General features: G+C 41.5%; 1 protein-coding gene across 2 annotated transcripts in view; it reads left to right on the top strand.

The window, feature by feature from the left end:
* The window catches only part of TGFB2 (transforming growth factor beta 2), a 60,059-nt gene extending 38,153 nt beyond the window's left edge, over positions 1-21,906 (top strand). Inside the window, exons 3-8 of one of the 2 annotated variants that reach the window (XM_053974347.1) lie at positions 13,579-13,711; positions 13,830-13,940; positions 15,671-15,845; positions 16,428-16,581; positions 18,095-18,139; positions 18,372-21,906. In XM_053974347.1, coding sequence (XP_053830322.1) covers positions 13,579-13,711; positions 13,830-13,940; positions 15,671-15,845; positions 16,428-16,581; positions 18,095-18,139; positions 18,372-18,530 — 777 coding nt within the window. In that variant the 3' untranslated portion in view covers positions 18,531-21,906. The remainder of the gene's footprint in view (positions 1-13,578; positions 13,712-13,829; positions 13,941-15,670; positions 15,846-16,427; positions 16,582-18,094; positions 18,140-18,371) is intronic. The other variant, XM_053974348.1, reaches the window with a different exon arrangement.
* The last annotated feature ends 306 nt before the right edge of the window (positions 21,907-22,212 follow it).

Here is a 22,212-nt window from a genome sequence, read left to right as displayed (position 1 = left end):
TGGCTTCTGTATAGTAGTCCAGGGATTGAGGCAAGGGAGTGGACAATTCAGGGATTGTGGAGTAAGAAAATGCCCCATGACTCACTCCTGAATGTTGACAAGATTTATGTCATTTAAGGACTTTGGAGCCTTTAACCTCATTTAACATAGAGTCTGTGCATTTGTGCAAATACTGTCTAGAGCATATTTCATCTAAAGCATAGTTCTCCTCACTGAGAAACACAACAACTAAAAGGGGCCCAGCTCCCAGAAGTTTTATACTGAGTAAAACTTGTGGTTGTTCCAGCAACCTGTGACATGTTCTGCTGAAAATCCTGATGGATAGAATACCACCTTGTAAAAGTGTGTGGTGACCCTCTTTAACTCTGTTCTTGCTGCCTGCTTTAGCTGTGCTTGAGCACTGTCCTGGGCTTACAGCACTTTGGAGTCCAGCTCAGATCCAGTGGGTGCAAATTTGAGTCTTCCCCCTCACTTTGAATGTTCACCATTTCCTGCCTGGTCTGGTCAAGTGGAAGCCAAACTTGAAGTAGAGAGAGGGGACACTTTGGGTTCACAGGCTCACTGCAGTGACAGTAAAAGCCAGTCATGGAGGCCAACAGCAGGAAAAGTGCATTGTTCTGTTTAGATGTTGTTTAAATGTAGGAAAAGCTTAATTCCCATTTGAATGTGGTTCAGGTCCACAGGTGGTCAGTGGCAGCTGTGACCTGACTGCCATCCTTTCTAAGAACAGGATGGCAGAAAAGTTGAGCAGATAATGTGTTATTTGTTAAAAGGGAAAGCTAAGAACCTCTCTTGAGAATCACTGGTGTTGCCTGTATAGAACAGCCATCCCAGAGAAATACACTATGAGTCCCAGTGATGCTGCCACAGCAGCCTGCTGAAACAATTGTATATTCTGGCTTGACCTCACTGCTCAGACACCCTACAAGGAGTCGATAGCATCTCTGGGCTTTCTGTTGTTCTATTTTTGAGAGCTGTTAGTCAGCCACCTGAAAAGAATACAGCTGTGGTTGCCTGAGTTCAATTCATTGCTTTTCTGTGTTTGAGGAACATGGGACACAAAGAGTTCAGCAGAGATATGGAAGAAAGGGCCTTTGCTTGGCTGGGATTTTGCCTTGTGATGAGAAACAGCTGGGGCTTACTTGAAAGAGCCTGACTCCAGCAGGCCTGTGCCTATGGAAATGACTGACACCTGCATCCAGGGCAGGTACTTGGGTCCCTGGATAAATATATGAATATATGGCTGGTGACTAAGGCAGTTTCTTTTTTAGGCTGGGTGGAGCAAACTAAGTGAAGTGTTAGGTGAGTAATGAGTGCAGCTTATTGTAGGATTAGATCTTTTCTCCACCAAGTAACAGGCAAGCCAAAGGCAGCATGCCCTGTGTGTTTGTGCCAGGCATATTTTAGGCATGTTACTTTGTTCCTTTGCTTGTAGAGAGGCACGCTGTCTCTGGATCATTTCCCTTTGGTCATGTTTGTTTCTTGCAATCCTGTATGCAGCTCTTCCTAAAACCTTGTATGGGGGTATTACAGCTCTGTGGTGGGCAGTCTGAACTGCATGGGCTCCTTGGCAGGAGCTCTTCTGCCAGGAGCATGAGAGTCCCTAAATGTTGCTGCAGTTGGATGATGCTGCAGTTGCTGCAACTGATCTCCATCACAGCACATGAGGTTAGGATGCAGTGTTTAGCAGGAAAAGCAAAAGCAGGGAGAAATTGGAGACAAGGGACCCAAGATGCTTTTGGGTCCCTTCCAACTTGAGATAGTCTATGATTCTGTGGTGTATCGTAGAACAGTGCTATAGAAAGCATTCTAAAACTTACTATATGAATTCTAGATATTAGAAGAAAATCTACGCAGATGAAGGTGAAGAGGTATGGATAGGAGGCATTGGTGCCCCTGTGGTGCTAGAGGAGCTTTGGGGCTGTGTATTAATGTATTGAGAATGCAAATAGAGTTGTCTAGTGGTGAACATGGTACAAGCATGGAAGGTAAAAGGGGAGAGTCAGGAAGATCCTCTTTTCAGTGGAACTGGGAGAGGCAGCTGTCTTCTGTAAGGGCTGAAGACTTAGTCATATATCTGACTCCAGCATGAAAAGCCATGCATGGAGAGTGAGCCTTGCAGAGGAGATTGCCGGTGGAGTTGGCATGAGCAGCTGCCGCTCCTCCTCTGTGCATGAGCTTTGCTTCCTGTCTTGTGATATACATGCTGGGCTTGCCAGGGCTGTTGTGCCCAGAAGGAACAGTGTGGTTTTTCATCTTGCATAAGCAACATTTAATTATTAGTTTTTTTTTTTTTCTCCTCCAACCAAGTTTCAGGTTGGAGGAGAAAGCCTAGTGTTTTGCTTTGTTGTGGAGTTCTTCTTGATGAGGGTTTTTGAAATTCCTCTCATACCTGCAGTTTCAAGGAATGGTTGTTCCTTTGTCCCCTTGTCTTTCTCAGGAGAAAAGGGGCAGAAGGCAGAAGCCTTCTGGGAAGAATCAGAGCTCTCTTGTGGTTCACTGAGATAGTCCCTGAACACGTGCACATCTTCTAATTGCCCTCAAAGAGCTTTCTAATTTAGTCCAGTGGCAGTTTAGTAGTAGCATATATACCACTGATGCAGAAGGGACGTTATTCTAAAGAACTATTTTAGGAACAGCTAGAGACAGATGTGAAGGGTAAATTGAAAAAATAAGCAAGCAGAATATAAATATTTTGTTTCTCCGCCTGATTCTTTCTTTGTGTGGTCCTCTGACCTTACAGATCTACCCCTTAAAATGAAAGAAGAAATGCAAAACTGCACCTTTTCAGCTAAGCTTTCCTCAGGCTGTACTTGGCTCCCTTTTCCAAACCACATCAGAAAGGGACTTTGTGTTTTCCTACAGCCCTTGTTTGCACTGACTCCAGGAAGGCAGTCTGGGGCTGCTTGGCACAGTGAGCCAGGGCTGTGGCCCCTTGTTCCTGGCCCCTGGCGCTGCAGCAGCAGGAGGACCCTGTTCCCACCTCAGAGCCTGAGTTGGAGCAGAAAGCGCCCATCATATTTATGCTGGGAGTGAGTGGTTATGAATCTTCTTACCAGGTTTTCTGCCATCTGGATTTCTCCAGGCAGTGAATCCTAGAGATTAATTCTCATGGAGGTGCCCTGCATGCATCCACAGAGTCAATGAGCAAGTAGTAATCCCTGTGTGCAGAAAATGTCTGTTTTCATGCAGAATACTTCTCTTGATATTTAAGGATTAGTCAGTACCATCGGTGTTCATGCACAGATGGGAAGTACAGTGCATATACTAAGTAGTCTTTGGATGGAAAATAATAAAACTCACAGAAGTAGAAATTAAGATACTTTTATAAGGCTGGTACGAAAGCTTCTGTCTCTTCTTGGCTCTGGTTAAGTGAAGCTGCAGAAAATTAAATTGTTTAAAGGCACTACCTTTTCTGTTGTTTCTTCTGCCCAAAAGGGAGGCTTAATCTGAAGGTTATACTACTGATCATCAGCATGTTGGAGAGTGGGAAGCCAAAGTGAAGGAAGGAAGCGGCGTGACCTCGGACAAGGCGCGCTTCTCCCGTCCTTTCACTGTGCCATGCTCGCTCAATGCGCTTCCCAGTGTGCACCAAGACTTCACAAAATATTAAGAGGATAAAGTGCTTTTGGGGAAGGGAGGAGGAATAATATTAAATAAACAAGTTTTAGCATCCTCCAGTGGCCTTTGCTATGTTTTTAAAGATTTATGCCAAATGCAGGCTTTATTGGAATTTGATCAGATAAAGCTCAGTTGTTATGGGAATGTCTTTGTTCATCAGTTTTCTTGCCGGCTTTGAAGACTTCATCACATCTTTCTTTTATTAAGGTGCTTCTGTATTTATGAATAAAGTCCCTGCACCCTTCAAAAAAAGCCTTGTCTTTTATGAATAAGCATTCCAAAAAACAAATAGGTACCACTGCAAAGCAGAACTAGTGGAAACCCTTACAGGGTGAAAAGACATCCTTCGGAGAGTGCTGTGGTATTGGGTTTAAGGTATTTTTATTATGTACAGGCAGTCAAACAATAACAAGTAATAATTACTTCCTGTGGAAGCGGTGCCATGTTTTGTTAACACATCATAAAGCATCACAAAAAGTGCAGCTGAAGCGCTGTGTTTTATTGTCATTGTTATCTGAGGCTGCTGTGGGTGGGATTATCTGAGAGGCTGTGATGGGAGAGATGTACCCACAGGATGGATCAGAACGAGGGTTGGGGCAAATGAACAATACCAGGTTAAAGCTGGGGGGGACACATCAGATTGCAGTGAAGAATTTGAAGCAAACAGGAGCAGACCTTTGGTGTTTCCATTTTGGGGAGGGCCCAGTCCATGTCCAGAACTCCCATGGAGCTTGCTCAGGGTCTAGGAAGAACTGTCTGTTCTCTAGGTGGTGGTAACGCTCACTTCCTCCAGGGTCTCTCTCCCTGCTTGGAGGTATGAGGAGGAAGATGCTGTGGAACATGCTACCCCATTGTGAGTCAGATTTAAATTTAAACCACAGTCAGTTGTTCAAATACTTCCAATTCAGACAGTGTTTTGTCTTGTTTTTCAGTTGGGGAATACGTTTAGAGTGAGCTACTATAGATTTGGGCCAAATCTCTGTGGTGCAAATCTGAGGCAATTTTACACTGACTGCAACAGAGATCCTTCAGGCTGATCTCCGTGTAATCAGGAGCAGAGGGGCCTTGCTCTCTTTTCTTGCCAAAAAGTGCCGTCTCTAATGCCACGGAAGAAAATACCATGAAGCAGGATTTGTGGCTGTGAGCTGGCGCAGGATGTCTGTATTACAGATATCACCTGGGGCGCTTGATTATAATTGACTGCCATCGCTGTGACCCACATCTAAAGTAGTGCATTTGGATCTCACAGTTTATGTATTGCTATCCTGAAACCAGACTCTTGCATTCTGAAGGTTTACGGGGTTATGTTGAATGGCATAAAAACAGTGTTCTCTGAAGTGCCAAACTCAGTATAAGATGTGGATGTAATAACTTTCTACTTTACCAAACTCCTTCGCTTTCCCCCAGCAACAGCTCAGGACCAGTTCAGAGGAAGTTGTTTGCAGTATATTTCAGTTGAATTGATGTTTTCTCCTTATTCCAGAATCACTTTTTTCTGGTTCCAAATACTGTATGCCCTACAAAAAGATGTCAGTACATTGGAGACCATATCTAGAGTACCTTTGGCAAATACTCGGTGAGGGTGAGGGGGAAGTATTTATGGCTGCATCATCTTCACTGTAATTTGGGAGCATATCTCGGATTCACCCGCCTCTTGCCAGGAATAGAGCAGTTACTGAAGACAACTTGGAGGAATATATAATATTTCCATCAGCTCCTGGCAAGGGCCAGTGTGTACTTCTCAGCTGGACACTGCCATGTGTAGAAATGCGGGCCACAGATGGCTGTATTGCCATTTGTGGTGCCTGTACGTTATTGGAGGCATGGGAATGCAGGCCATGGGTCTGAAAACATCAGCTAGGTTTGGGTCCCTGCTCTTTGGGCTAGCATTTGTTGGGGTAGCCAAGCCTACATGATGCTGGGACACGAGCAAGTTTGAACCAAGCAGCTTGGCGTGGTAGTCACTGGGCTAAGGAACATCAGGTTGGCCATGTGCTAGAGAGTCTGTTGGAGGGGGAAAGGTGGTGTTCCTGTTCGGGGGAGGTGTAGGAAACAATGTGAAGTTTTATTGGAGAGAAGCCTAGGTGAAGAAGAATAGGTGATGGGAGAAAATGGAGGAGGATGGGAGTGGTGTGGGTGGTAGGAGGAGAAAATTACAAGGAGAGCTGTGAGATATAGGGAAAAGACAGGCAAGAGGAAGGGAAGAAAAGAGGAGGGACTTGTGGAAGAAGACAACATCTTGGAGAAACTACTGTGTCCAAATACTCATTTAGCCAAGAAAGCTGCATGCCAAAATGTTGTAGTAAAATGCACATGAAGATGAGATATGACTGTCAGGGACAGGACCCAGGAAGAGAAAAGGGCTTAGGAGACCTGTGCATACAGGGGAGATGAACACAGGAGTACCCTGCAGGATCTGGGAGATTTGGCTAGAAGACAGGAGAACCCACTCTGTTTCTGTTGACTTTGGCTCCTCTTTGTTGATACTTTAATAAAACATAATGTGCCTTTGGCAAGTTAAAGCTAAAGGCTAGATAAGTTTACGGGATTTTTTTGTTTTGCTTCATTTTATGTAAAATCTTTCTTTGGAGCTATCTTAAAATCTCCCAAATGGCAGGAAATTGCCCTCAATATTTCAGAATCTTGCAGGAGAAGGACCCCAGACCCTCGGTTCTTGTTTATTGCTTAAACAATGCAGAGTCTTCCTGCCTGCTGAAACATAAATCAGGCTGGACAGCCTCAGGGCTCTGTCCCCAACTTGCACTGCACATGTATCTTCAGTATCAGGAGGAAGGCCCTGCTTGGGGAACAAATGGAGAGGAAATCCCTTCCCAGGATCCATTCTCTTCCCAGAGCTCATCCCCTCACCGCAGGGTGATGCAACAAGCCAGTCACAGTTATTCCATGACACACTTGACTTCCTTTCTGACCTGCTTAAGTGCTCATCTCTTTGCCTGCCTCACACTTCACCTTCTTTTACCTTTAAGTGAGCATCAGCCAGCACTGTAAGAGAATCCTTCTGCAGCTGTAGCCCATCCAGATACAAAAGCGGTTGGGTTATGTGTGCAATATGTTCTTTTTATTTGCAAGTTTGCATGAAGAACGTGTCTGGCAAGTTCTGAGCAGATGGATCAGAGACCTATGGGTTTTTTACAAACTTTGGCAAGTACTCCATACCTTTCTTTGTATTTTGGCAGGAACTCTGCATCTCATATAGTAGATTCTGCCCTCAGTTTTAGCCTGATTCAGAGACCATTGCAAGTAACGGAAAGACTTCATTGATAAGCAGGGGGACTGTAAAGCCCTTTTAACTCCATTGCACTGAAGGCAGAGTCTGAATTACTCCTTTGCAGGAGTGGCTACAAGAAGAGCTTAAAAACTCACACTGAGATTTTTTAAAAAAGCTGGTCTCTTGCACTTAGAAGCAGCTCAGATTTTGATAGCCAGTAGATTCCCAATTATCTGGCAAAAGGTACTATATGGAAGCTTTGCACTTTACACCATATGTTTTCACATATAATGAGTAATAAACTGGAGAGGTTTGCAGCAGAATCAAGGATTTGCTTTTCCTTGTGTCCAAAATAGGATCAAAGGCCTCAGATTAAAGCAGGGAATGAGAAAGGATTGGTAATTAGCATGGCCATTTGTTAACTGTAAGTTCCAGAAAGAGCTGGCTGAAGTCCCTGAGAGCTGTCCGAGGAGACCTTTGAAATCTGGAACCAGGCCATGAGTGAATCTTTCAGTAGGGTGAATAGTATGTAAGAATTTGGAAACTCCCAGCAGCTGCATATGCAGACCTTGGGACTCTGGTCATTCCAGTGTAAAGAGTTAGGCTGGAGTCTCCTGCAGTTTCTTCTAGTTCAGGAAAGGTCATCCTAAATGGCGGTTTTCAGCCATGGTGTGCTTAGCTGAACTTATCTTTGCTCTCATGTTAACCAGCATAAGCACCTCATTTACCACTAGATCTCATTGTTTGGGCTTAGTTACTTTAAGCTTACAAGCACATGTCAGGTTATTTCCATTATTTTTAAAAGGGCTGTGAAGTTCCAATGGAAATCATGGATAATGTCTGATAAGTAAGAGAAAGAGCAAGTGAGCCTGCCAAGATGTTGTAGTACACAAGAACATCACAGGAGTCTGAAATGACAGAGAAGGGAAGGGAAGGGAAGGAAGGAAGTTATCAGGAGGCCAACAGCATCTGGAGGGAGGAGATCAGACAGTCCAGAATGAATGGAGAGGAAAGACAGATTAATAGCAGGTTTTCACAAGATAATGCCGTATTTACTGCTGTTCAGTGACTGCAGAACCCACACTGGCTGATAGCAGTGACCATTTCAAGTTCCGAGGCAATGCAGGAAATAGGATAGATATTTTTAAGTGGCCATATGATCTTATTACTGTGTTTGGAAAGTTCATCAACTTGTTTTAAGAAGCTGTAAGTCACCAAAAATATTTCCAAAGAATTGGTGACCATAATTCCCAAACCCAGCTATAAAATGCTCTTGCTTTTCTTGGCTGCAGCAGATGTATGTCATTGATGCATCAGCCTGTGTATCATCACTGCTGAACCGCGTTCATTTTTTTGTTTGTTTGCTTGCTGAGGAGGTGGTGAATTTATTAGCCAAAACTACTCCACTGTAAATTATACTTAATTGTAATTTTCCCATTCTTCTGCATCTGATTGTGGTGACAATAGAAGACTAGAAGTAGTTATTGGGCAGAATACCAAATCTGAAGTGAACTAAACAAGTTGCTGTTCTGGGGCTCTAGTTATTTGAAAGAACCAGTGTATCTTCATGTCAAATTTTTTCCTTTTAGCTCTGTAATGAGTCATGAAGACAGGCTGTTCTGGCGTCTGCTGTCAGTGGTTATTGTCTAGAATACATACACTAATGTGTTGATTCAGTTATCCCCTGCTTTAGCTGCCTAAATATATGAGCGGGGGAGTAGGCGAAGGAAACTTTGAGCAAAATAATTATGTTTGTTTTAACAGTCGTGGGTTTAGTAGTTTTTTTGAGTTTGTTTTTGAACCAGTTTAATTACACTGACGCCGAGTGCTGCTGCTCTGCTCATGTCAGCTTCTGATATGCCCCATTCTTTAAAGAAGTCATGTTTCTGCTAATTTTGCAAGCATTCTGCTTTGTTTGTTATCATGAATTATGTCGTGTTCTCAGTGTACTTTACAGTTTATGAAATACAGACTAAGATAATCCTTATCCTTACTTTTATACTCAGAACTGTGTGATAGTTTCTTGAGGGTATAAATATGTGTGCCTATAAATAAACAGTTTCATCCTCCAGTATTTGAATGAAGATTTCAGCTACTTGATACTTAAGTTTTTTAAAAATGTATCTGTTAATGCCTTCCAGTTAGTCTGAAAAATAAGGAAAGCAAGTGACAGAAGCAATTTACAAATCAGTGTTTTCTGGAAACTCCTCATTCTTCTGAAACCGGTTTGTGACAAAACTAAAATTTTTCACTGCTGAATGCCCTGTTCATAGTGATTCGGGATATGCTTTCAAGATAACATCATGGGTCAGCCTCCTCTAATGGATGAAGAGGAGCAGAGACAAATCCCTGCCAGCCAAGCAGAGGTTCTCCCCCAGAACACTGAGCAGAATGAAGAGTAGATTTCAACAGGATTTGTAAAATACCAGAAACCTGGCAGGCCCTTTGAGGGTGGCATGTGAGTGCTGTCACCACCAGGATCCCTGTCTGGGCTTCCTAAACATATGGAGCTGTACAAAAAAGAGCAATGCTTTGTTTGCATCTGGCTTCTTCGTGAGCCATTTCCTGCAATTAACTGCATTATTCGTTTATTCATGTGTTTGTTTCACCTTGATCTGCTGGCAGTAGCTGTACATATGCCATATCTAGAAACTCCTCATAGGTATTTGTAAGTTCATTTTTTCACCAGGTGTTTTCAAGAAGCCTCAGAATTGAAAAAAAGGTGTATGAGAGGTAGGTTAGCAGTGGGTGTAGAAAAAGGTAGGTTGAAGGCAGTGTGCAAGACACTGGTCAAGAGAAGATTAAGAAATGTTTTAGTTGGTGGTTTTCCTGTGAAAGGGAGGAATCACATTCAAAAACAGGGTAGAAAAAACCTGAAATTGTTCTTAGAATTTAGGGCATTGCTACTGAATGAAAATGAATCTGTATACTGGTCTAGACGTCTGGTGGATCACCTTTCGGTAACACTTCTTCTAATTCAGCTCATCCCCACAGCATGTGATTGTATGTGTACATTCCCCATGTAATCATTTGTTATAACAGGCAGTGGAAGCAAGACCAAGAGAGCAGATATCCCTGGACAGACATCCCCATGTCCAGAACCCACATTTGTTGGCTTTGAGCTGTCTCTGAGGTGTGTGCAGGTGTGTATGCTCACAGCTGTACGTGTGCAGCCATCGTGCATCACCATGCTTGTACCTGTGGGTGTTGGGATGTGTCCCTCCTCAGCGAGGGAGGTGGGGCTGCCTGTGTGGAAACTCTGTCTCCTGCTCATGCAAATGATGGGATCTGTGTCTGCATGTAGTGGGTGATGCACAGGATTCCCCCACTGGAAAACCTTTGCCTTCCACATCATAGCTTGTAGTCAGACCAAACTCTTTCTACCTCTTTAAGAGGGAGCGTTTGGGTAAGGTGCCAGAAGGAAGTAAAAACAGAATTAAAAGGGAAGTTTAACTCAGTTGACTTTCTCTTCTGTGAATTTTTTTTTCCTTGCCTTCTGTTAATACTTCTAGTGCACGGAAAACTTTCGCACAAAGGCTTTCGTTTAGCTCCTGCAGGTACAAGCTGTGCAGCAGCAGTTCTGATAATGGTGTTTGATGTGGTTGTGATGGGCTAAGTACGAAGGTGAAGTGGTGTTTATAGGTAAGGCAAGGCAATGTTTATAGGTGAAGGTAATATCTCTTCTAAGACCAATCAGTGTGGTTGGAAGAAGTAGACAAGCTTTCAAGCACAAAAGCTACAAGGCACAGAAAAGGCTTTTATTCTTTTTTGAAACTAAATTAGTTGATCTAGTAGGAAGAAAGGATTGGAAATGGTGAAAGAGAAGGTTTTCACTGAGGATATAGGCTTGAGAGTGTATTGGAAGAAAAAGGTGTGTTGTTGATGGGGAAGGTTAAAACCAGAAATGTAGGGCAAAGTAAAAAGAAGCAAACAAAAGTGGGAAATGGCAGAGAGATCCTAAAATGCTTATTTCATGTAGTGATTTCTGGAAGACTCATTTGAAGAATACATTGTAGCTGTAAACATTTCTGAGAGATTCCTACAAAAAGGCCCCATTTTTTACCCCCATATAGAGTGCAATTACTTCAGTGTGGATGGAAATAAAAAGCAGTGTAGGAAAAGAAACATAATCAGATTAATTTGTGGGAGAAAATGGACTCTGAGGATCCAGTCTAGGATTTTATCTTCCATTAGCTTTTCACACTTGGAACAATGTAGGAGAAAAAGAAGGGAAAATTGAAATGGTGAGGCTAGAAGATCATTCTTGCTTACAAGTACTCAGGTTGTTAAGATTATACATCACCCTAACACTATAAAGATACTTAACCCAAGAGGAGATTGAAGTTAATTTCACTAAGTGTAACACTCTCACTTAACAGCCTTTTGCTTAAGAACTGCCAGTGCCTGTTTAACCCATGGCGTCAGTTGTGGAAATTATCTCATACTTAGTTTGTGACTTTTTACCTCATTCTTTATAATTTTCTTCCTGAACATACTGCGTAAACAACATGGAGAGAAACTATACTCTCAGACATCCACAGGATGGATAACATCCAGCTCTTTTAATCTATGGTATCCATCCTGTCCCACAGTGTCATAGAGCTCAGAAACATTTTCTTGTCATTCAGCTCAACAGTGGGGATGGATTTTCCTTGGACCACTGGATACATGCAGTGATGATTTCTTGTACTTTCACAAATGCCTTTTATTCCAGGTGCACACTGACAGGCCTTGACTCTGTCTTTTGGTAGCAATTGGGATAAAGACTGGAATAAATACATTTATTTTTGATACCAAGGCACAGCTGTGTCTTCAGAATATGTCTAAGACCAATTATAGTTAACATCAGGAGATTGCTTTTGGCACATTACTTACTTTTAGTTCTTACATCACTGCCAAAACTGAGGTATGCAGTTTCTGGAGTCTTTGGAAAGATATGACTGTGCAGAAAGGAAGAGAAATGAGCCAAGTTCTTGTGTCCCATTTGCCTCACACCCCCCACCCCCCAGCCCAAACACATCCTTGCAGAATGACAGCTGCATTATATCCTCAGAAACACTTGACCTGATAAAGACCAAAGAGAAGGCAAAGTTATATTTGTACTTCTCTGGGACTTTCCCAGCATTGATTACTGATTCTCTCATCCCTCTGGCACTTCTGAGCAGTGGTAGTCCCCTTGCTGCTGCCAGACTCTCTGTAAACAGTTGTTCAGGCACTTTGTTTGAAGGTTACCTCATAAAAAGGAGTCGTCCCAATGTTCACTGTTGGAGTGCCCTTAGCTTCTACTGGGGACCTCAGCATTGCCTACCAAGGGCCCTTAGTAATCTTCTGGACTTGAACCAACATCTTATCATGGCTTTTTGCTAAATGTGTTGATCAGAAAGAAGACAAAGAGCTTGTCATGTTGCTGTTCTTTTCATAAGACAAATGTTATTGTAGGAGCCACGGTGTTGGCCTATGAGAGATCCAGTGCTGCCTTGCAATAAACAGGGAGACTCTACATGCTGACTCTACATGCTGGACAGAATCGGAGCTTTTCAAGCCTGTTTAATTATGAAAAGCCTGATTTTATCATGATGACATAGTTTCACACCTCTTTTGAAATATTTTTCTTTACACGTATTATGCGGTTTCACCATGATTTTATTACAGCAGTGCTTGCTAGATGTCAGGTTGTTCTGGGCTGAGAAAATAGGAAGAAACAATGAGATGTTGTCAGTTACTCATTTGGATATGGACTTGGGTGCTTAAAGAAAGGAAAAACCCGAAACAAAACATGAAGTCGCACGGCTGGCATGCCAAAAGTTACAAAGTGATGTTATCGTGTGGTGTCTTGATTGGAGTTGACTTAATGTTGCATGGCATTCCAGCTCCCTGCGTCACAAACCTATCAACAGAGTAACAATCAGAAATCCAGAGACCTGTTAACAGCCAGAAGTCCAATTGTTTTTGTCCTAGAGTTAGGATAAATAATAGCAGTCCATGCTTGTATATGGGAAGGCACTCACTGAATTGTTTGCCTGGAACGAGGAGGACTTTGGACACTTGAAAATCTGGTCATGCAGGGCCTGGGTTTCTTTTGTTCAGGTATTTTTTATTGCTTGGTCAGTAGAAGCTTTGCTGAAACATTTGACAAAAATACAAATACATCCTATATCAAAGTTTGGATGGAAGCAGCCTCACCTGTTGGCACAAATCTGTGCAGGGCCATCTGTTTAATGTATGATTAGTACCTGAAATCAGAAGGAAGGCTAAAAGCATGAATAAGGCAGTACCATAGGTTAGTTATAGGAGAGCAATGTAATATCTTCAGTGTACAGACTACATTGTACAGCCTGGACTTTGGCATCTTATGCTCTAGCCAGTGTAACTATTACTGAAGAAGGTAAAATAGCTTCTTTTGATGATTACTGTGATCTCTTCAGCAGCACTTCTATTACAGGATAAGTTTTCAGGGCAGTTCTTTCTGTGTAATTTCTCTCACTAAGGAGTATATGATGGTGTGTTTTGCTTGGGAGCCTAAGCTGATTTCATTAGGGTGTTTTTATATTGTTCTCCTTACGCATCCTAAGAAGATTCTTTCTGAAAATGTGCATGAATGCTCATCTGCTGCATAGAGGTTTCAACTGTAATAGCTTCTTGTGCTATTTTCCAATGTTAGTGGTCCATTTTAAAAACAACCAGGTAAATATTAACCTGTAGGCAATCTTATTTGCTGTTTCTTGCAGGTTTTAAAATCTAAAGAATTATCATCACCAGGACAGCGCTATATCGACAGCAAAGTAGTTAAAACAAGAGCTGAAGGAGAATGGTTGTCTTTTGATGTCACTGAGGCTGTACATGAATGGCTCCATCACAGAGGTGACAAAAAGTGCTCTTTGCCTTCACTCCTGCCCCAGCTGCTTCTCCATTAAATCAGGAGTATTTCAGAGTCATTCCACGTGTAAAAACCAACTCCACTCACTTTTATGTTTTGCAGACAGGAATCTTGGATTTAAGATAAGCTTACATTGTCCATGCTGTACCTTTGTGCCTTCCAATAATTACATCATCCCAAATAAAAGTGAGGAACTTGAAGCAAGATTTGCAGGTAATTAAAGAAAAAAACAACTTTTTAAAATGTTGTGGTATGTACTAATTGAGGATGGAAACAAAAAGCTATTTCTCCCTCCTAAATGGCATTCAGCTGATTGAAAACTTGCTAATTTGAGAATTGTGATTCTCAGCTGGTAGGAAATGGTACTAAAGTTGCAAGGGTAAAACTATATCACCTGAAAAATTCTAAAATCACAAGGCATGAAAAAGCTGTCTCATTACATGCATGCAGCTTTGGTGTCTTCAAGAGTCTGTGTTACAGTTTGCAGCATGCTCACAGGATATACATACAATTTTGGATTTAGTGAAGACTTGCACAGTTTGTCATACACTATTGGATAGTAATGAGAAAATAGCTCAATACTTTCAAAATAAATGTTTTGCTCTCCATCCTAGTACTGTATTAAGTCAGACTTCGTTGAAAAGATTGGAATGAGTGGGCATTAAAAAATAAAAAGATGTGTAGTGAGAATATATGTGCTCTTTATGGACATCAGGCAAAGTGATACGAAGTAAATATATCGAGGTTGTATAAGCTCTCTTGTGTTTTTAAGCCATTAAACTTCCAGTTTCACAAAGAAAAATTCTATTTAATTGACTGTACTACAGTTACCATCCACCAGCACACATGAATCTATAGCTATATTAGAACCAATTTTAACCTAAATTCTATTCCTGAAGTTCTCATTTATTGAACTGTATCATGATTTGCTTCACTTGTGATCCAAGTATTTGGCTATATTCCTTGTCAAGTATTAAGGTTTTCTAACCATTGTTTCACTGCATTGGAATTTTTTCCTGTAAGCAAATACATGTACTGTACATATGATTAAAGCCATTGTGTGTATTTAAAAAATGGTTAGTATGATGTTTGGTCACTAGAATTCCATATATTAAGAAAAGAATAGTGTGTTTTGTTCTGTTTAGATGGTAGTATCTGGTTGGGGAGGTTAATTTTCTAAAGGATCTTAACAAAAGGCATAATGTGAGTCCTATGAAAGGCCAATACCTTGAATCTCTTGTCTGTGCTATTGCCACAGATGAGAAGCTAGTAAGGCAGTAGTGTTAAAAGAGAATACAGAATGTGAGGCCATAGATTGCCTCACATAGATTTCAAGAAGAAATACTTCAATTATTGTCTTTTCCATGCCCATATAAAAGGAAGAGACTAGAGTAACTGATGTTCTGGGGAAAATTAGCAGATTTAAATTAAGTGGCAATGAAAGACAGGGCATTTACAAGTATCAGAAAGGAGCGAATGTGATGGAGGAAACGACTGCGATAGAAGTAAGAGTGGGAAATGAAGGTGAAGTATCCAGAGCATCTTTAAGTGTGTTAAAAGGTTTTAAAAGGTACATAACTGTTAAAAGCTGGGAGTACTGCTCTGACTGAAGCAACAAGAGAATCACTGCTTGGGGCATTTGAAGCTAAGACATGCAAGATGCAGCGACTGAAATTACCTTCTCTGTTACTCATTTAAACATTTCTGGTAAATGTACTGAAATGCCATTAAACAGATGTGAATGTGGGAGGGTTGATACAATAGCTAACATGAGAACTGTATCTTAGGCATCTTGGGTTGAAATTTGCTCCCACTTCCCCAGTAAAAATGCCCAGCTGACACCATCATGACCCAGTTTCTGAGAGATTTTTTTAAGAGATGGTTTATTTAATTTGTGAAGAAAAAGCAACACAATGTTTATCACCAAAATGTATTTTTTGAAGGTATTGATGACTACACATATTCCAGTGGTGATGTGAAAGCTTTAAAGTCCAATAGGAAAAAATACAGTGGGAAGACCCCACATCTTCTGCTAATGTTGTTACCCTCCTACAGACTTGAGTCGCAACAGCCCAGTCGGCGGAAGAAGCGTGCTCTAGATGCTGCCTATTGTTTTAGGTAACTATGCCTGCACATCCAGTATTCTTACACAGTCCTACCAGCCTGGGAGGTGTCATGCAGTTGTTTATCATGTTTCTTTACAGTTGGCATTTATACAGAATGCAGACCCTCATTCTCAGACCTGGGCTCTGTGTGCAGCAGGTCTCTGCCCAGTGGTCTCCAGTCCCACAGAGATAGGGGCAGATTGTTGTGACCTTAGACAGGAGAAGCTCAGTTCTATCTGGGATGATTCCCAGATGTATTAGTCCCATAGTTAGAGCCAAATTATCACCTTCACTTTGTTCACCTACTCACAGTCTCCTCTGTAGGACCTGGAGAAAAAGACTTGAGTAGTCCTCCAGGGAAGCCACTAGCTTTGTCTGTATGAGCAGGTCCTGCCATGTCCAAGCATCCTGCAAATAAGTGTAATTTCAGTTACAGCATAAGCTACTATTGATCTGATTTAATTGAGAATTTTTGTGACTCAGACCTGCCTACCTGTAAAGGATCATTCAGGGAGCAAGCAACTGGATTATTTTTATTCCCAGTGTTGTCTTTGTGTCACATCTCAGACCGATGTGTTTGTATTTTATTTCCCAGGAATGTGCAGGATAATTGCTGTCTGCGTCCACTTTATATTGACTTCAAGAGGGATCTTGGCTGGAAATGGATTCATGAGCCTAAAGGATACCATGCTAATTTCTGTGCAGGAGCCTGCCCATATTTATGGAGCTCAGATACTCAGCACAGCAGAGTAAGTAATGAATTTGCTAATTTTCAGCTTTTGTTTTATAACTGCAGGTTGAGCTATGTTTCTGGGAATGACATCAGCACCATTGTCCAGAGTTAGTCTCAGTAACTAAGGATGATTAAATATGGCCCTATAGAGGGATTTACACATGGCCTCAAGCTAGTGTTGAAGCAGGAGAAATGTACTGGCCCAGAAATTTATTTTCTTTTATGTGTTCATTGATACGAACACATGGTTGGATTGAATACTTCTTGTGAGTATGTAACCTTTGGAGGTGGCTTGGAAAAGGCCTTTCAATATTGACATGAGTGGAAGATGGCACAATGAGTTTAGTCAGCAAAGACACTGAGGGGGGCACTTTCAGAGTAACAGAAGGGCTGAGTTGTACCACCTGGTCATCACCTACTTTTATGACCTGCCATACTGATAGCTGTCCTCTTACTTCAAAAGACATATTCTTTCTTACACTTCAAAAATGTATATGGGAAGAAGGGACTTTGTGTATGGGATGTTGAAGAACTGAATGATAGTTGTCTGAGATGGGACTTTTTATTTTAGGGATTGGATGTGGTATTTTAGCCAACTGCCTTAGGATGAGTAGTATTCGACTGTGAAGTGCTAATTTCCTCTCAGCTGTCACTAAGGGTGTCAAGACAGTAAATGCAAGAGACAGACATTTGCATCGTAGTTGTCATAAAGTAAGAATTTCACCCTCGGGTCCATTCTAACAATGATGTCTCCCCTTTTTCAAGCCTCCCTTAAAATGACAGATCAGTGTCAGCCAGCAGGGAGAACTCGCCATGTCCAAGGGACAACTTGAGTTCTTTTTGGTTGGTAAAATCATACCATGTTGTTCCTGAGCTTACAGAAAGCCCTTTGTAGCTGTCACTGTCTGTGACATTGTACTGTTAGCAATGTCATCAGGCAAAGGTATAAATAAGGTGAGTATGTTTCTGTGTTGGTGTGGAGTAATGGTGTACACATTTTGGAACTGGACTTGTTTTTAAAGGAAAGAGGAAGAGTAACTGTCATGGTCACAAATACGTGGTTTGGATAATTGCCCAAGGAGCCAGAAGTTGCCTAATAAAGTAGTTAGTGTTGCTGTCCTGAACAGATCTTCTGTCTCTCTAAGCTGCAAATGTTGTGTGGAAGTTCTAGGAAAAGGTCACTTGGTGTTTGGCTAAGGCATTAATGGCATCCCCAGGAGCACCTATGCATCATCAGTGGCTAACCCTACATACTTCCCTTGCAGAGAACCATTTATAGGAATCCAGGGTGACATAGGTGATAGCTCCATGCATCTGGCTCTCAGCAGGAGTAACTGCACCTTGAGTCCTGGTGCTTGCAGGGTGGCATTAATGGACTTAATTAGCATAGCCAGAGGGTAAAAGAAGAGGAGTGCATGTACTCTGAAGAGGTCTCTCTTCTCTTTGGTCACTTGTAAATCCAAAATCTGTAAATAGCAACCTGAAGAAACAGATAAAAACCTTTCCATTTCCTCTGTACTCATAATTAGGGTGTACCTGCTGATTCAAAGGGCAGCACTCGAAGCAGACTCCAGGTATGTACCTGCTTTGAGCCTTAAGACTGTATGGACAAAACGTTAGGAAATTCAAGCATATTGTGATCACGAGATTGAAGTGGAAAAGCATAAAAACCCCCTAAAATCCAGGTATCTTCATACCATTTTCAGTGGGCACTCTCTCAGGTGCTGTGGTAGGAAGTGATGCAGAAAACACTTCGCTCATTAGAGGTAGCTGCCTTAATCTCTCTTTTTTGGTTTCTCCTTCTAGGTACTCAGCTTGTATAACACCATAAATCCAGAAGCTTCAGCCTCTCCGTGCTGTGTGTCCCAGGATTTGGAGCCCCTCACCATCCTCTACTACATTGGAAAAACGCCCAAAATCGAACAGCTTTCCAACATGATTGTAAAGTCTTGCAAGTGCAGCTAAAGGATATCCCTGAAACAGCATGACCTGTGCTTATAAAAAATAAAGATAACCAAGGGAAAAAAAAAGAAAAAGAGAGTGAGAAGGAAAGAAAAATAAAAACCTGGGTTCATCAGTGTTAAAAGAAAAAAAAAAAGAAGAAAAAAAAAGTGGTACTAGTCTGAACTGTTTGAAAGTTTGTTTTGTTGTTTTTTTTTTAACTGGCATCTGAAGCAAAACATTGAAGGCTTTTTCCTACATTTCACCTACACATAGTGTGAGATAGACAAGAAGCAAAGTTAAAGAAAAAAAAGAAACCTTTTAAAAAATAAACACTGGAAGAAATTTGTTAGTGTTACTATGTGAAAGGAAAAAAACAGGAAAATCCCATGAAGTGGAGTTGCTGTATCTGTCCCGTGCCTTACTTGATCTCTCTGTATTGTTATGCAATAGGCATCCTACCCATTCCTCTTAGATATAGAGTTAACAGTGCATTATTTATTTGTGTGTAAAAACTATCAAATGAACATTTCTCTATCACCATTGGAAAAATGAAAACCAGCCAATGTGGACAAAGTGGAGACCAAATAAGCTGCCAGAAATACATATAAAGCCTAAAGGAACACAAGCTCAAAAGAATCAGAAAATTAATGGTTAGTTTAGTTCAATTAAAATAGAAATCAGTTATTACATTACTGACAAACTCTGCCTTTAAAATACCTTATTTTTCATGCCAGCTGCCTAGAGAGACTTCTTGTAAGGTCTCAAACCCTTGTTTTAAATACTGAATAATTTACTAATAAAGGACACTCTGTTTCAGTCTCAAAGACAAGTCTATAAGATTTTTTTTTTACTGTAAATGATTTTAAATGTCAGTTTAGTAAACCAGTGAAATATTTAACATGTACTGGTCTAATCTTCAGACCTTAATATGTTGCTGTATAGCTATGCTATGGGAATTTTTTTGTTCTTTTGGTATATGTAACCATACCTAGAGTATTACAATAGGTGGGTAGTAAAAGCCAGCTTAATTGGAAACATATCTGTAGATCTCTATTTGTAAACTATTAAAAAATTACGTACTTTATGTGTAATGTGTAAATTTTCACCATATTTTTGTACTCTGTAATACTGTCAGCTCTCATGACTTTGAATTTGAATTTGGGGCTCTTTTTGATCACTCAGAATCATGTGTTTCCCTCTAGCTGGCCAGTATGAGTAGAGTCCCTATATTTTGACTTGCACTACAAATACATGTTTTATAATAATTGCTATACATGTGCTTTGTATATTGTTCATCATTATGACATAAGCTACCTGACTCCATTTGTTTTTCTGTTTTATAAAAGATGGATTAAAGCAATCTCCCCCCCTGCTCCTCCCCTCCTCCTCCAGCTGTCCCCGTTCATAACGCTTGCATTGCGATGCGGTTCAGATTTCTGGGCTTTCCTATTTTCCCATTTTCTTTAGGCTGTAGTAGGCATTCAAACAGATGGGCAGGGAGCGAGGTGTGGAGAGAAGAGATGTCCCAGCCTGGCTGAGGCGAGGCAAACCCTTGCAGAGAATGACATCCACCACTGTGCAGGAGGCTGTAGGGAGCAACTGTCATGGTGATGCCCCGCGCATGGCGGGAGCAGAGCGCACTCAGATGCGTCTGCCTGGCACATGGGAACACGGTCCAGCAGTTCCTCTGTGCGGCTGCTCCTGCTCCTACTGCAGGTAACAGGTTTGCCTTTGACAAACAGTGGCACAGCAGGGCCCTTTAGGCTGTTGGGGTATATGTAAGGATTGGCAGGACTGGACCCTTGATTTTTGCAAGTTTACCAATTTTTTTTCTCAATTGAGATCATGCTAAAGCTTCTTTTGAAAAACCGAGAAAGGAACGTGGGGGTTCCTAGGGTTTTGTTGTTTTCGTATTGTAGAGGGAGTAAAAAGAAAAAAAATCACATTGCATACTTCATTAAAAAAAAAAAACAAAAAAAAACAAAAAAAAAAACAACATAAATAAGAACAAAAAGAATTCTGAAGAAGACACAGTCATTTCATTTCATGTGATGAATGCTTCTGCAGAGCAAAGCTGGAAACCTGCAGTGCAAGCATTCTACTTGGATGAGAGGGACATTTTCTGCAATTGTCCTGAGCAGTGTTGGGAGGACACTTCTGAGCTTGGTGGTGTCAGTTCCAGTTTTAGGAAGTGCAGTTTCTTTGGTTTCAGCAGAATACTGGTGCAAAACCTGAGGTGCCGTGGTGGCTTGCACAGGCTGCTCCTCAGGACTTCTGTGGAGCCTGTGCTCATTGCCTAGATGGGAACATAGCCCCAGAAATGATGTAATCCCACCCACTGGCTCAGGAGGAGAAGGTATGTTAGACTTCTGATTTAGTGAGCTGAGGTGAACAGGTGAAGAATCTGTCCTGCTAACACTTGCTTGAGCCACACTTATCTCCAGTGAGAAGATGCACTGAACTCAGTGAAACTCGTCAGGGTAATACATACTCTGGATTTTGCTGTATAACAGCAAAATTAGTTTTATCAGGTTCAGTATGAGAACTGTATTTTTGTTGGACAGGAGAAAGACAAGGGTGAGCACATTTTACAAAACTTAAAAATATTTTTACAGTTCTCTGATATAGGAATGCAGCTTTCAAACCAGTTTTGAAAAAGTGGGATGGGAGATGGCATAGTTGTCCAGCTATACTCGCTGTGTGCTGGATGCAGCTGAAAATTTGAACTTGGATTTGGAGATTTTCTCTAAGCATAGAACACTATTTCTGTAAGTCATTGCCCCAAAATCGACTTTTAAAAAAATTTCTAGTGTTCCTCAAAATGCACTGATAATATTTGAAATTCTCTATTTTAAAGCTCCTACAATTTATTTTTTCTTGTTCATTAGGCGTGTATTTCCCTTTAATTACCAAGGGTGTTAGGCCTGATCCTACAATATGAAGAACTCATGGGTGAAATTCCCCTCTGCAGAGTAGGGTAACATGAGTCCTTAGCATCTCTCAGGTCCGATGTAAATACCCCTCAAATGATCTTCAGATGGGTCTGCAACAGCTCAAGGACTTCCTGCTACGGGGCCTTATTTTGGCGAGGTGATTGCCACTGCCTGAGCAAAGTCCCTGAGAACTGGTGGGAAATGTTCAGCATCTGGAAAGATCAGACCCAAGGGGCTGACTGGGGCTGAGGGGGAATCATAGCACTTAGCTGGGTGGGGTAGGACAGCACTTCTGATGTGTTTAGCATCAATACAACTGTATGGTTGGCATGGTTTAAAGGCAAAAAAAAAAGGAACTTAAAGGACAGCTGTGTTGTACTTTGGTGATTGATTACTCTGTATTTTAACGCATTGTATGTCTGTTTTTGTGGTGCTCTAGTGGTAAATAAATTATTTCAATTATATGCTGGTGTTGCTTTCGTATGGCAATATTCTTCTGGCACAGGCATTTCCTCAGCTCTGGAATGTTAAATCCCTGCAAAGCCTGATTTGCTGTGGGATTTTGGCATCTGTGACCCTGATGTGGTCTACTGCAGGCTGAGGTGAAGAACATCCATCCAGGGTGAGGGTGGATCACATCTGCTCTGGGGGTTGCTCTCCCCTCAGCCACTGTAGTGGATGTCTTGGTCTGTAGACTGCTGCCTCCGTTATACCAGTTTAACAGGAGCAGCCATGTGGCACATGGAAGTGTTTTTTGACATAAAACAGGA

Source organism: Vidua macroura, chromosome 3, assembly GCF_024509145.1.
Source record: "Vidua macroura isolate BioBank_ID:100142 chromosome 3, ASM2450914v1, whole genome shotgun sequence".
Taxonomy (NCBI): Eukaryota; Metazoa; Chordata; class Aves; order Passeriformes; family Viduidae; genus Vidua; species Vidua macroura.
The sequence above is the reverse complement of the archived record's forward strand: the minus strand, read 5'-3'. Positions and strand labels throughout refer to the sequence as shown.